The sequence below is a fragment of the Equus asinus genome, chromosome 17 (genome assembly GCF_041296235.1).
Source record: "Equus asinus isolate D_3611 breed Donkey chromosome 17, EquAss-T2T_v2, whole genome shotgun sequence".
Taxonomy (NCBI): Eukaryota; Metazoa; Chordata; class Mammalia; order Perissodactyla; family Equidae; genus Equus; species Equus asinus.
Window position 1 is genome coordinate 15,995,688 of NC_091806.1, and position 12,802 is coordinate 16,008,489.

Genomic DNA, 12,802 nt, shown 5'->3' on the forward strand with positions numbered 1-12,802 from the left:
ATGGAGAAAAGAAAGTCTCTTCAACAAATGGTGCTGGGAAAACTGGACAGCCACATGCAAAAGATTGAAAATTGACCATTCTTTTTCACCACACACCAAAATAAACTCAAAATGGATCAAAGACCTAAAGATTAGGCCTGAGACAATAAGTCTTTTGGAAGAGAATATAGGCAGTACACTCTTTGACATCAGTTTCAAAAGAATCTTTTCGGACACTGTAACTCCTCAGTTGAGGGAAACAATAGAAAGAATAAACAAATGGGACTTCATCAGACTAAAGAGCTTCTTCAAGGCAAGGGAAAACAGAATTGAAACAAAAAAACAGCTCACTAATTGGGAAAAAATATTTACAAGCCACTTATCCGACAAAGGGTTAATCTCCATAATATACAAAGAACTCACACTGCTTAACAACAAAAAAACAAACAACCCGATCAAAAAATGGGCAGAGGACATGAACAGACATTTCTCAAAAGAAGATATGAATATGGCCAATAGACACATGAAAAGATGTTCATCATCGCTAATCATCAGGGAAATGCAAATCAAAACTACACTAAGATATCACCTTACCCCCGTTAGATTGGCAAAAACATCCAAAACCAAGAACGACAAATGTTGGAGAGGTTGTGGAGAAAGAGGAACCCTCATACACTGTTGGTGGGAATGCAAACTGGTACAGCCACTATGGAAAACAGTATGGAGATTTCTCAAAAAGTTAAAAATAGAAATACCCTATGACCCAGCCATCCCATTACTGGGTATCTATCCTAAGAACCTGATATCAGATATCTCAAGAGTCCGTTGCACCCCTATGTTCATCGCAGCATTATTTACAATAGCCAAGACGTGGAACCAGCCTACATGCCCAGAAACTGATGATTGGATAAAGAAGATGTGGTATATATACACAATGGAATACTACTCAGCCATAAAAAAAGACGAAATTGGCCCATTCACAACAATGTGGATGGACCTCGAGGGCATTATGTTAAGCGAAATAAGTCAGTCAGAGAAAGACGAACTCTATATGACTCCACTCATAGGTGGAAATTAGTATATTGAGAAGGAGATCTGATCGGTGGTTACCAGGGAAAAGGGGGGGTGGGGGGAGGGTACGGAGGGGGAAGTGGTGTACCCACAACATGACTAACAAAAATGTACAACTGAAATTTCACAAGCTTGTAATCCATCATAACATTAATAAAAAAAAAAAAAAAAGAAATGGAAAGATTGGAAGAATAAACATAGTTAAAATGCCCATGCTACCTAAAGCAATCTATAGATTCAGTGCAATTCCAATCAGAATTCCACTGATACTCTATATGGAAATAGAACGAAGAATACAAAGTTTATATGGAACAATGAATAGACAAAGCAATTCTGAATAAAAAGAATAAAATCTGGGGTATCTCATTCTCTGAATTCAAAAGATGCTACAAAGCTACAGTAATCAAAGTAACATGGTACTGGCAGAAAAGCATACACACAGATCATTGGAACAGCATTGAAAGCCCAGAAATAAAACCACACATCTATGGACAGCTAATCTTTGACAGAGGAGCCAAGAATATACACCAGAGAATATGTTGTGGGGCCAGCCCAGTGGTGTATCAGTTAAGTTCACTTACTTGTGGTTCTTTATGCCCTCCTGCTTTTTTATGTGTAGGGCAAAGAGCGACAAGCACAACTATCTATCAGATAAAATAAAACACTTTACACAAGTCCCCATCCCCTAATGTAATGAAAATTGAAGGTGTGTGGCTACCCAAAATCTTTGAATGCACTCAGACATTTTGTTAGTACCCCAGATGATGTAGTACCCACTTTTCTGAAATAAAATTCAAAGGACTACTTTTTCCAGATCTCCTTGACAATTGAGTGCAGACGTGTGACAGGGGTTCTGCCAATCAGGATCATCCATGCAAGTCTTCACATTGGAAATTAGTTATCTGATCCTGGGTTCTTGTATGATGTCAGAGTCAGACTGGTTCCTAAGTCAGCACAGTAGGGGCACCTTTGCAGTTAGTCAGTACCAGCATGGCCATGGTGTCAGCAGAGGCAGGATCTCCTTTAGCATGCCAGCCCTGTTAGATGTGCTTTTACAAATTGTTCCTTGCCAATCTGTCTAGAATCTGTGACTCTAGTCCTTACAAAGATTATTTATGCTATAATTTAATATAGTAAATATCTTCCAATTGAACTTTCTAGGTATAATTCTATCTCTTCAAATAAGAACCATGACATATACCAACTAATCTAAAATTCTCCATTTCACTTTATCACCAAGGTGGAAAGTCATCAATTTCAGAGGCATTCCTATTAACAAGCCTTCTTTTTACAAATACATTTATTCTAAAGAATGTTACGAGGCCATGATTCCAATTTATTGAGTAAATATTTATTAAGCATTTATTCTGTGTTGATCTCCGTTCTAGAAACTTAGAGATGTGGTAGTGAGTACTACAAGTAATGACCTGTACTTTTATGGAGTTTGCACACTAGTTGTAAGACAGAGAAAATAAACAGATAAATCAGATTTCGAAAATGCTGTAAAGAAAATTAACAGAGCTGTTTGACAAACTGCAACTCAATGAGAAAGAGAATGGCTTTACATGGATGGTTAAGAGGGACCTCTCTTAGAAGGTGACAGAACTGAAGACTGAGTGATGAAAATGAACCAGTAATGTGGACATCTAGAAGACAAGCATTTTAGGACTAAAGAAGAGCTGGTGTAAGTGTCCTGAGGCAATAAGGAAGCCATTGGGACTGAAACATAGGCACTCTGGGAGACAGTAATACTGAGTAAGTTTAAGGAAATGTATTTTTGAGTGGAAGCCATTGTGTATAGTTTTAAGGCTATGAAAAAGTCAGTTATATTTTAGTGTAAATTTGGTCAAAGAGATTTATTTCTTTATACAGTTCAGCTTAGTTCAGCATCTTGAAATAATATTTGCTTAAATAAATATGATAAATATGTATTATACATATATATGTATATTACGTTTTATTTAGCTTCATGCTGATTTCGTTGGAGCTGAACTTATTAAATAAATTTTAGATTGTTTGGTGATCTTTGAGACAGAAGAGACAAGAATAGTTAATGATACTCATCCAGGCCAGGTAAAATTCCCCTTCCCATATACAGAAATTCCTCTCCTGTGGTTTTATCCATGACCTTCAGCTCATTATCTCTCATCTCTGGACATAGTTAGATAAATGCTCTAAATTCTTGCCCCTGGGTCTTCTTTGAAGATCCAATTTAAAGTGCTCTCCTGTCTTCTGTGTCACTCTCTATCACATTACTTCTTTTTTAAGAATTTTTTATTCTCTTTATCATCTTCATATATGTTCACTTATCTCTCACCACTAGAAAGTGGTTTTTGATTTGCATATGGGTCATTATCATATTTACCACAGTGTTTAAGATTGCAAGTTCTGGAACAAAACTACACTGGTTCAAATCCTACCTTAGGCATTTAACAGCTCTGTGACCATGGGTAAGTTAGTTATTCAAGTTTTCCAAACTTCAGTTGGTTATTCCTGAAAAAGCATTAATTGTAGCTATTTCATAAGTCTCTTATGAGGATTAAACAAAGCAGTGCTTTCATAGCATGTCCTACATTATAGTACATGAATAAGAGACTACAATACAATTACAATTATGCTGCATCTTTTTAATCTGACATTAAAAACTTCATTCAATCATAAGGTTTTCCTTAACTTTGTTTTAATTTGTGTGACATGGACATTTTTAAAGTAAGTTATTCAGTTAATATCATTCATCTTATATTATTTTGTTAGATTTGCTTTGTGATTTATGAAACTTTTTCATGGCCTTAATATAATACCTATATATAATTGAATGATGAAAATAAATCATACACTTCAAAAAAGTTAGACAAACTAGACACTGAGTAGAAGTGAGGGAGGCAACAAACAGTGACATCAATTGAGTACCTACTGAGCACCAGACATTTTCCTCAATGCTTTGCATATATAATTGCATCAAATGATTAGAACACCCCTATGAAGTCAGTACTACCATTTCATTATATTTAATAAGTGAGATTAAAATAAGCCTGAGATTGAGACATGCATGCAGCATTTCATTAACTAGTGAGATAGAATATGCTCCTAATTCAATTGACTCCAGACTACTAAATGCTGCCATATTATCTGAATCTCTGCTGCTTAGAGAACTTGCTGAGGCTCATCAATGACCCTAAGACTCCATATGCAACTACTTGAACATCAAGGAAAAAATTATGTTGTTCATAATTTGCTTTGCGTTAGTCATACAAGAAACAAGTTTTTTTACCCCAATCTGTAAGTTGAGTGAATGCAAGTCAACATTTTTTGCTTTAAAAAGATTGTATAATGTTTTCTATGTGTCAGACACTATTATAAGAACATAACACGTAACTCATTTATGTGGCCCAGCCTCTTGATGAGATGGATACTATCATGACTCTTTGTACAGGAAAAGAAAATGTGGCATAGAGAGTTTTAAAAAATTTCCCAGGTCACATTGAAACAGGAAATCTGACTCCAAAACCTTCTCTTAACCATCACATCATACTGTCTTCTCTAGACAAATATCTTTCTTTATTTTGACACTTCATATTCTAGTTGTCTGCTATTTTGATCTCAGGTTCATAGTAAATGGCCTTCTGACTGCTCAAAAAGAACTTGTCAGTAGAAAATAAGACCCACAAATGGCTCAGCCTCAGGAACGTAGAGGCACAGGACAAATGCAGGTTAGAAAACCAGGAGGGGCCAGCTGGTGGCCGAGTGGTTAAGTTGTGCTCTGCTTCAGCAGCCCAGAGTCTCACCGGTTCAGATCCTGGGCACGGACCCACCACTGCTCATCAAACCATGCTGAAGTAGTGTCCCATATAGCAGAACTAGAAGGACCTACAACTAGAATCTACAACTATGTACTGGGGGCTTTCGGAAGAAGAAGAAAAAAAAAAGATTGGCAACAGATGTTAGTTCGGGGCTAAGGATAAAAAAAGAGAAAGAAAGAAAAGAAAACCAAGACACGGAGGTTCAGCAGTGGACAATGTCTTTGTAATTGCAAAGACAATAGGCTTACTTTGCATGATTTATCAAAATTTGAGAATTTCATGATTCCTGCAACTTTAGCTGTGAAGGACACTTCTTATGAAATGCTGTAACAATGTGCCTCCAGGGAAAGATGGCAAAAACGTGATGAAAAGGCCTTTCTGCTCCTTTGAATTCTATGTGAGACCCAACAGGACAAAGTAAGTCACATATTTCCTTGGCTCCATCCATTTATAGTAGCATCAAAAAGAATAAAATATTTAGGAATAAAGTCAACTAAGGAAGCAAAAGCCTTGTACATTGAAAACTACAAAATGTTGCTGAAAGATTTTATAGACAACACAAATAAATAGAAAGACATTCATGGACTACAAAAATTAATATTATTAAGATGTCAATACTACCTAAAGTGATCTACAAATTCAGTGTAAACTGTATTAAGTCCTAAAAATGTTTTCTGCAGAAATAGAAAATCTTGCCCTAAAATTCATATGGAATCTCAAGAGATCCCAAATAGCCAAAATAATCTTGAAAAAGAAGAACAAAGTTGGAGGTCTCACACTTCCTGATTCTAAAATTTACTCCCAAGCTATGACAATCAAACATTGTGGTAGTGGCACACAGATAGATGTGTAGACTAATGGAATAAAATAGAGAGCCTAGAAATAAACCTTTACACATGGTTTCAAATGATTTTTGACAAAGATACCAAGAACTTTCAATGGGGAAAGGACAACCTGTTCAACAAAGGGCATAGTGAAAACTGGATATCCACAAGCAAACAAATGAAATTGAACCTTGAACTTACACCATGTACCAAAAAAAACCTCAAAATGGATCAAAGACCTAAAATACTAGCTAAAACCATAAAATTCTTAGAAGAAAACGTAGAAAAAGCTTCGTAACATTGGATTTGGCAAGGATTTCTTGGGTATGACACCAAAAGCACAGGCTATGAAAGAAAAAAATAGATGTATTGTACTTTATAAAAATTAAGAGTTTTTTGCATCAAATGATGCTATAACAGAGAGAAAGGGACTCCCACAGAATGGGAGAATAGATCAGCACATAATATATTTGATAAGGTATTAACATGCAGAATAAAGAACTTCTACATCTCAACAACAACAACAAAAAAACAACTGATTAAAAATGAGCAAAGGATTTGAGTAAACAGTTCCTCAAAGAAGATATATAAATTCCCAGAAGCACATAGAAAGATACTCAATGTCAGTAATCAATAATGAAATGCAAATCAAAACTATAATAAAATATCACTTCACAGCCACTAGGATAGCTATCATAAAAAATAAATTAAAATAACACATGTAGGGGAGAATGTGGGGAAGTTTGAACTATTGTACATTGCTGGTAGAAATGTAAAAGGACATAGCTGCTATGAAAATGTTATGGTAGTTACTCCAAAAATTAAACAAAGAATTATCTTATGATTCACCAGTTCTACTTCTAATATATATCCAAAATAATGGAAGGTAGGGACACAAAAATCCTGCTATTTATACACTCATCTTCAGGGCAATATTCTTCACAGTAATCAGAAAGTAGAAGCAATCAAAGTATCTACTGATAGAGAAATGTATAAACAAAATGAGGCATATGAATACACTGGAATATTATTCAGCCATGAAAAGGAAGGAAATCTTGACAGATGCTAAAACATAGATTAACTTATAATACGTTATCCTAAGTGAAATAAGGCAGTAACAAAAGGACAAAGATTGCATGATTTCACTTACATGAGATACTTAAAGCAGTCAAATTCATAGACAGAAATTAGAATGTTGGTTGCCTGGGGCTGAGAGAAGGGAAATGGGGAATTATTGTTTAATGCGTATGGAATTTCCATTTAGGAAGGAGAAAATGTTCTGGAGATGGATGGTGGTGATGTTTGTACAACAATGTGAATTAACTTAATGCCACTGAACTGGACACTTAAAAATGGTTTAAATTGCAAATTATATTATGAATTTTACCACAATTTAAAAAAAATTTAAAAACTAAAGTGACTTCATTAATAAGCTCTCCATGTGAACATAAACTATAGCACACAATAGCTCAAAGTGTATGTGAAGATCATAGGCTTCAGATATACCTGGAGTATTTGTTTAAAAGGTAGATATGTCAATCCAACAACAAAACTGCTCAATTTAAATCTTTATTGCTGTCTCCTGAGAGTCTGCATTCTACAAGAACCTTAACTAATTTTGATAGTTTATTAAAGTTTGACAACCAGTTAGGCAAGACATATATCTAATAGGGTATCTTTATGATAATAAATAGTTTTCCCCCTGGACATTTCCCCAGAGTGCCTATATGACAACATCAACATAGTTTTGACAAATAGTGTTGATTTGTTCCTGGACTATAAAAATTATCTTCTTTTCTCTTCTCCATTTAAAGGAAAAAGTCATTTTATATTGTAGTGATTATATTTCAAAGTCACTTTTTTACTACAGAACTTGCTCATAGCATTTTCACCTCTAAATTTCTGAGTATGTAGCTTTAAGAAATTTAACTAGGAAGTTCTCATAGTATAAAACACAGCCACAGCTTTATCAATGGAGAGGGTGGTGATTGGGTGCAAACATATAAATATGCAGGGCACAAAGTTTAGGATGATCACAGTGATGTAAGAGACACTGGTAGACAGGGCATTGCATCCACCTCCAAGCTATAGGTACTCAGGGAGCACAAGAAGACAGAATAGAGACCATCTAGAGGACAATAATTAACAGGCAGATGAACCTACTGTTGGCAGCAACAGAGAGACCAAAGGCATGAGTGTCCAGGGAGAAGAGTGTCAACAAAGGGTGTAAGTCATACATGAATGGTCTGTGACGTTGGAGCCACAGACAGGGAAGCAGACCTTGAAGAGGATCTGATTGGCTGCGAGGACAAAGCCTCTGGCTCGTGCCACTGAAAAGAGGAAGCCGCATCCCTGTCACTCATGAGAATTTCATATCACAGGGGTTTGCAGATGGCCACATAGCGCTAATTGACAACCACCATGGGCAGAATAATCTCAGCAGCACCAAAAGATGCTCAGCCAAGACTTTTGTCATGCACTTCCTGGAAAAGATGATTTTTCTTACAGTTAAAGTGTCGACTAGCATTTTAAGGGCCATGGATGAAGAACAGCAGCTATCTCTAAAGGAAAGTAGCACAGGCAGGAAACGGAAGCACTACCCAAGGGTACAAAAGATGACCTGATGAATGAAAAGATCTATTCTGTTCATGACTCTAAAGATATAGCTCTTTCTAAATTAATCATGTTAAATTGAATCTTATTGAAAATAATAACTGAACTTTGCTTTGCAACTAAACTATTTTAAACTTTTTACCTTAATTGTAAACTTACTTTGACTTTAAACATATTATTTTCTTATTTAAATTTATAATTTTATTTTGATTTTGAAATATATATATGAAGACTAGACATAATTCTGAAAAAGAACAGCAATGAGGGACTGCTTGTCTTTTCACATATCAAAATGTTATATATCAAAGCAAGTATATTGTGTATCATGTGGCACATGAATAAAGAGATCAACAAAATTAAATAGAGTCCTGAATTGGATCCAAATATATATAGTAGTTTAGAATACAGTAGTCAGGATTTCAAATCAATAGTAAAAAGAGAATTATGCAACTATGAAAACAACTCAAATGGAATGCCTATTTAACTCCTATATCAAAATAAGTTCCAGATGGATCAAAAGTTTTAAAATAAGATACAGACCAGAAAAATGCTTTAAAAATTAAGTGTTAAGTAATAGTTGAAGAATATTTTATTAGAAGTGATGTGAGGAACGTCATTTTAAGCATGATACAAAAACAAAAAAAAATTAAAGAAAAAATGTAAAGGAAAAAAATATATATGCCAAAAGCAATATACACAGTATTAAAAAGTGAAGACCATAGCAAAAGCCATAAAAATAATAATTACATATACAATAGTAAAAAGAATCATTTTTAGCATAAAATTAGCTCATAAAAATCAGTATGCAAAAGACCAACAATTGAATAAAATAGATAAAAGATATTAATAGATGATTTACAGAAAGAGAAATATAAATTATTCTAAAAAGATGAAAAGATACTCAAACTCAATGATATCAGAAGGATTTCTTTCAAAGTATAAAAAATGAAAAAAATAACTTTAGTCAGATATCATATGCCATAAATATTTATCAGGTACTGGTTGCTGAGAAAGTGGACAAAAGCATCCTCAGAGATGGTGGGCAGTAGTGCAGCAATTAGTGCAACCTCAACGATGGCAGTTTGGCACTAACTGAATACCAATATTTTATATGCATACGCTATCTGACCATTGATTCAAATATGTATATTACAATTTCACTTCTAGGAACTCATACTTGCACATATTCAAAAATGGGTATTTATGACAAAATTATTGGCGTAGAAAAATATAAGGAACAACCTGAAGAGGGATGGATACGTTAATTTTAGTATGTATTTATAAGGCAGTATAACAGTATTAGAGATCTGTGTGGACTTGCATGCAAAAATCTTGAAGATGTTGCATAGTAAAAGCAAATATTTACATACACATGGAAAAACACAAATATATTTGAGTACATTTGCATTTGCAATGATTATTACCTGATGAATCTTAAGAAACAAATTAAGTGACTGCCTCTGTGGAAGAGGACTGGAGACTATAATGAGGGGCAAATAAGAAATTTATTCTACGCTTTATCATATTTTGTATGATTTTTATTTTTACTACTTATTATATCAGTTACACTTCAATTTTTCTTTAAAAAGTAGAAGTATTACACTAAAACTGTTGTATATAATGCAACTGAAAATTCATAAAGTCTTTACAGCATTAAACATCTTGAGTACAGTAATAATGACAACTTAAGTGACAAGAATATAAATAAAAATGATATTGTCTCAGAAAAAAGTGAAAAAGATAAATACATACACTGATTAAAATTTAGTTTAACTATATAAAAATTTCCTCTCTAATGAATTACATACTATTGACTCCTTCTATATAGGCATTATGGCTTTCTAGCTGAAGTGATGAACAAGACATTGTAGACCTCACATTCTAGCAGGGAGAGAAACAGTAATTAATGGCAAAATCACATAGTTCATTCCTAAAGTGTAATTATCATAAATTCTTTGAAGAAAAGAAAGTAAGCATCGGATTTAAGAAGACTTCTACATTTCAAGGAAATGGACTCTAATGTCAAATGACTATGTTCATGGTGGATGATGAACTTATTTACTACAAGATATGACCTTTCTTTGTCCAGAGCTGCTTCATAGCATTTGTCATCTCTGAATTTCTCAGAGTGTAGATTAGTGGGTTGAGCATCGGGGTTACGACTGTATAAAACACGCTCAATGGTTTGTCAATGGGGAAGGTTTTAGCAGGTCTCACATATGTGAAAATACAGGGAACAAAGAAAAAGACAACCACAGTGATGTGGGAACCACAGGTCTGGAGGGCTTTCCGCCTCCCTTTGTGACTAAGGTTCTTTAGAGAGTGCAAGATGACACCATAGGAGATGAGTAACAGCAGAAACACAATAGTGCAGATTAGTCCTCCATTGGCCACCACTAAGACACCAATGACGTAGGTGTCAGCACAGATGAGTTTCAATAAGGGGTACATGTCACAGAAAAAATGATCAATGACATTAGGGCCACAGAATGGGAGCCCATAAATAGTGCTAAGCTGAATTATTGAGTGCAGAAAACCTCCAACCCAACAGACTACCAGTAGCACGATGCAAACCCATCGCCTCATGATGACCAAATAATGCAAAGGCTTACAGATGGCCACATAGCGGTCATAGGCCATCACCAACAGAATAAACACCCCTGATCCACTAGAAAAATGTTCTGTAAAGAGCTGGATCATGCAAGATTGGAAGGATATGGTACTTTCCCCAAAGAACAAGTCTGAAATCAATCTGGGGGTAATGGAAGAGGAATAAATAGCATCCATAATTGATAGGCTGGCAAGAAAAAAGTACATTGGGGAGTTCAGAGTCTTACTGAAACTTACAGTCACAACAATGAGCATGTTGCCCACCACAGTCAAAATGTAAAAGAGCAAGAACATAACAAAAAGGACTTTCTGCTCCTTTGGATTCTGTGTGAGGCCCAAGAGGACAAAGTAAGTCACATTGTTCCTTGGTTCCATATAATCTTTATAGGTGCTGATTTTAGATATTAGAAGCACTTTACCTACAAAGCAAGAGACAAATCTTTTAAATGTATTGTAAGTTTAACATCTCATTTATTCATTTCATTATTAGAATGTATACAGAGTTTTTGTTTGTGTCAAACGTGTCATAGACACTGTGGTTACCAAGTTGAATAAGACATAGTTGTCTACCCTCAGTGATTTGATATGTAATGAGGCATCAGTCAATTCTAGGCTAATGTATTTTGTCATTATAAAAATATTCACACAATGCTAAAGGTCATAATGTATGAATATATCAACCAAACTGGAATGAGAGAAGGCTTCCCAGAGGAAGGAACGTTGTAGCTGAGTTTAAAGGAAAAGTAAAGGAACAGGACAAGATGGGAAGGGAATTCCACGAAAAAGTACAGCATTCATAAAGTCACAAAAGTGCAATGCTTGATACTCATTGAAGGTAATTTACATATTCAAAGTGAGTAGATCAAGTTATAAATGGAATGTCACTGACCTGCATTGTCTCAGTTCTCATTGAGACCACTTTCTTGTTTTTTTTTTAAAGATTTTATTTTTTTTTCCTTTTCCTCCCCAAAGCCCCCCAGTACATAGTTGTATATTCTTCGTTGTGGGTCCTTCTAGTCGTGGCATGTGGGACACCGCCTCAGTGTGGCTTGATGAGCAGTGCCATGTCTGCGCCCAGGATTCGAACCAACAAAACACTGGGCCGCCTGCAGCGGAGGGCGCGAAATTAACCGCTCGGCCACGGGGCCAGCCCTGAGACCACTTTCTTAGGGTCTTTAGATGGATAATTCACTTTTCTGTGACCAATAAATTCTGAAGCACTTCACTTTTGTCTCCAGCCTGTATCTCTTCCAGAAATTTCAAATATGTACGTGCAACATCTCCAATTTTAGACATCTCTAATTGGACGCCAATTTAGTATTATAAAACTAAATCTTCAATTTTTCACAGTAATTATGTGTTCCTCTTCTCATTAAATGGCGCCACCTTTCGTGTAATTTTTCAGACAACAAATCCCACAGTGTTCTTCACTCCTCTATTGCTCTCATATTACTTACTGATACCTTTATCGATAGGATTTGGTATCAAATCCTATTGACTCTACTTTCTAACATTTCACAAATTTGATCATATCCCAGCCACTATTTTCTTCCTGGTCCGCTGCAACAGTCTACTGCCAAGATTCTTCCTGTTCATTCTGCCCTCCAACAATTTCTTCTCCTTAAGCAGTGCAAACGTTCGTTTTGAAGTCTTCTGATTATATCATTCCACTGTTCAAAACTCCTATAGTGGATTCCAATCACCTACTCACTATTTAATTGTATCACATTTAGTATTTACAGTAACAAGAACTATAATCCCCATTTCATAGTTAAAGAAATTGAGGCTCAGAACATCTAATTAATTTTCCCAAGGTCCCACGTTTTTAAGGGATAAAACTAGAATTGGACTCTGTTTTATTTATTTCAAAGTCCATTAATTTCTTACATAATGAAAAAATGCACA

At 35.2% G+C, this 12,802-nt stretch overlaps 1 protein-coding gene across 1 annotated transcript; it reads right to left on the reverse strand.

Annotated features, from left to right (window-relative positions):
• Window positions 1-10,348: 10,348 nt before the first annotated feature.
• On the reverse strand, window positions 10,349-11,272 carry LOC139040927 (olfactory receptor 4A47-like). The gene has a single exon (XM_070488630.1). It carries the CDS (start codon window positions 11,270-11,272, stop codon window positions 10,349-10,351), a length of 924 nt encoding a protein of 307 aa, XP_070344731.1.
• Window positions 11,273-12,802: the final 1,530 nt, after the last annotated feature.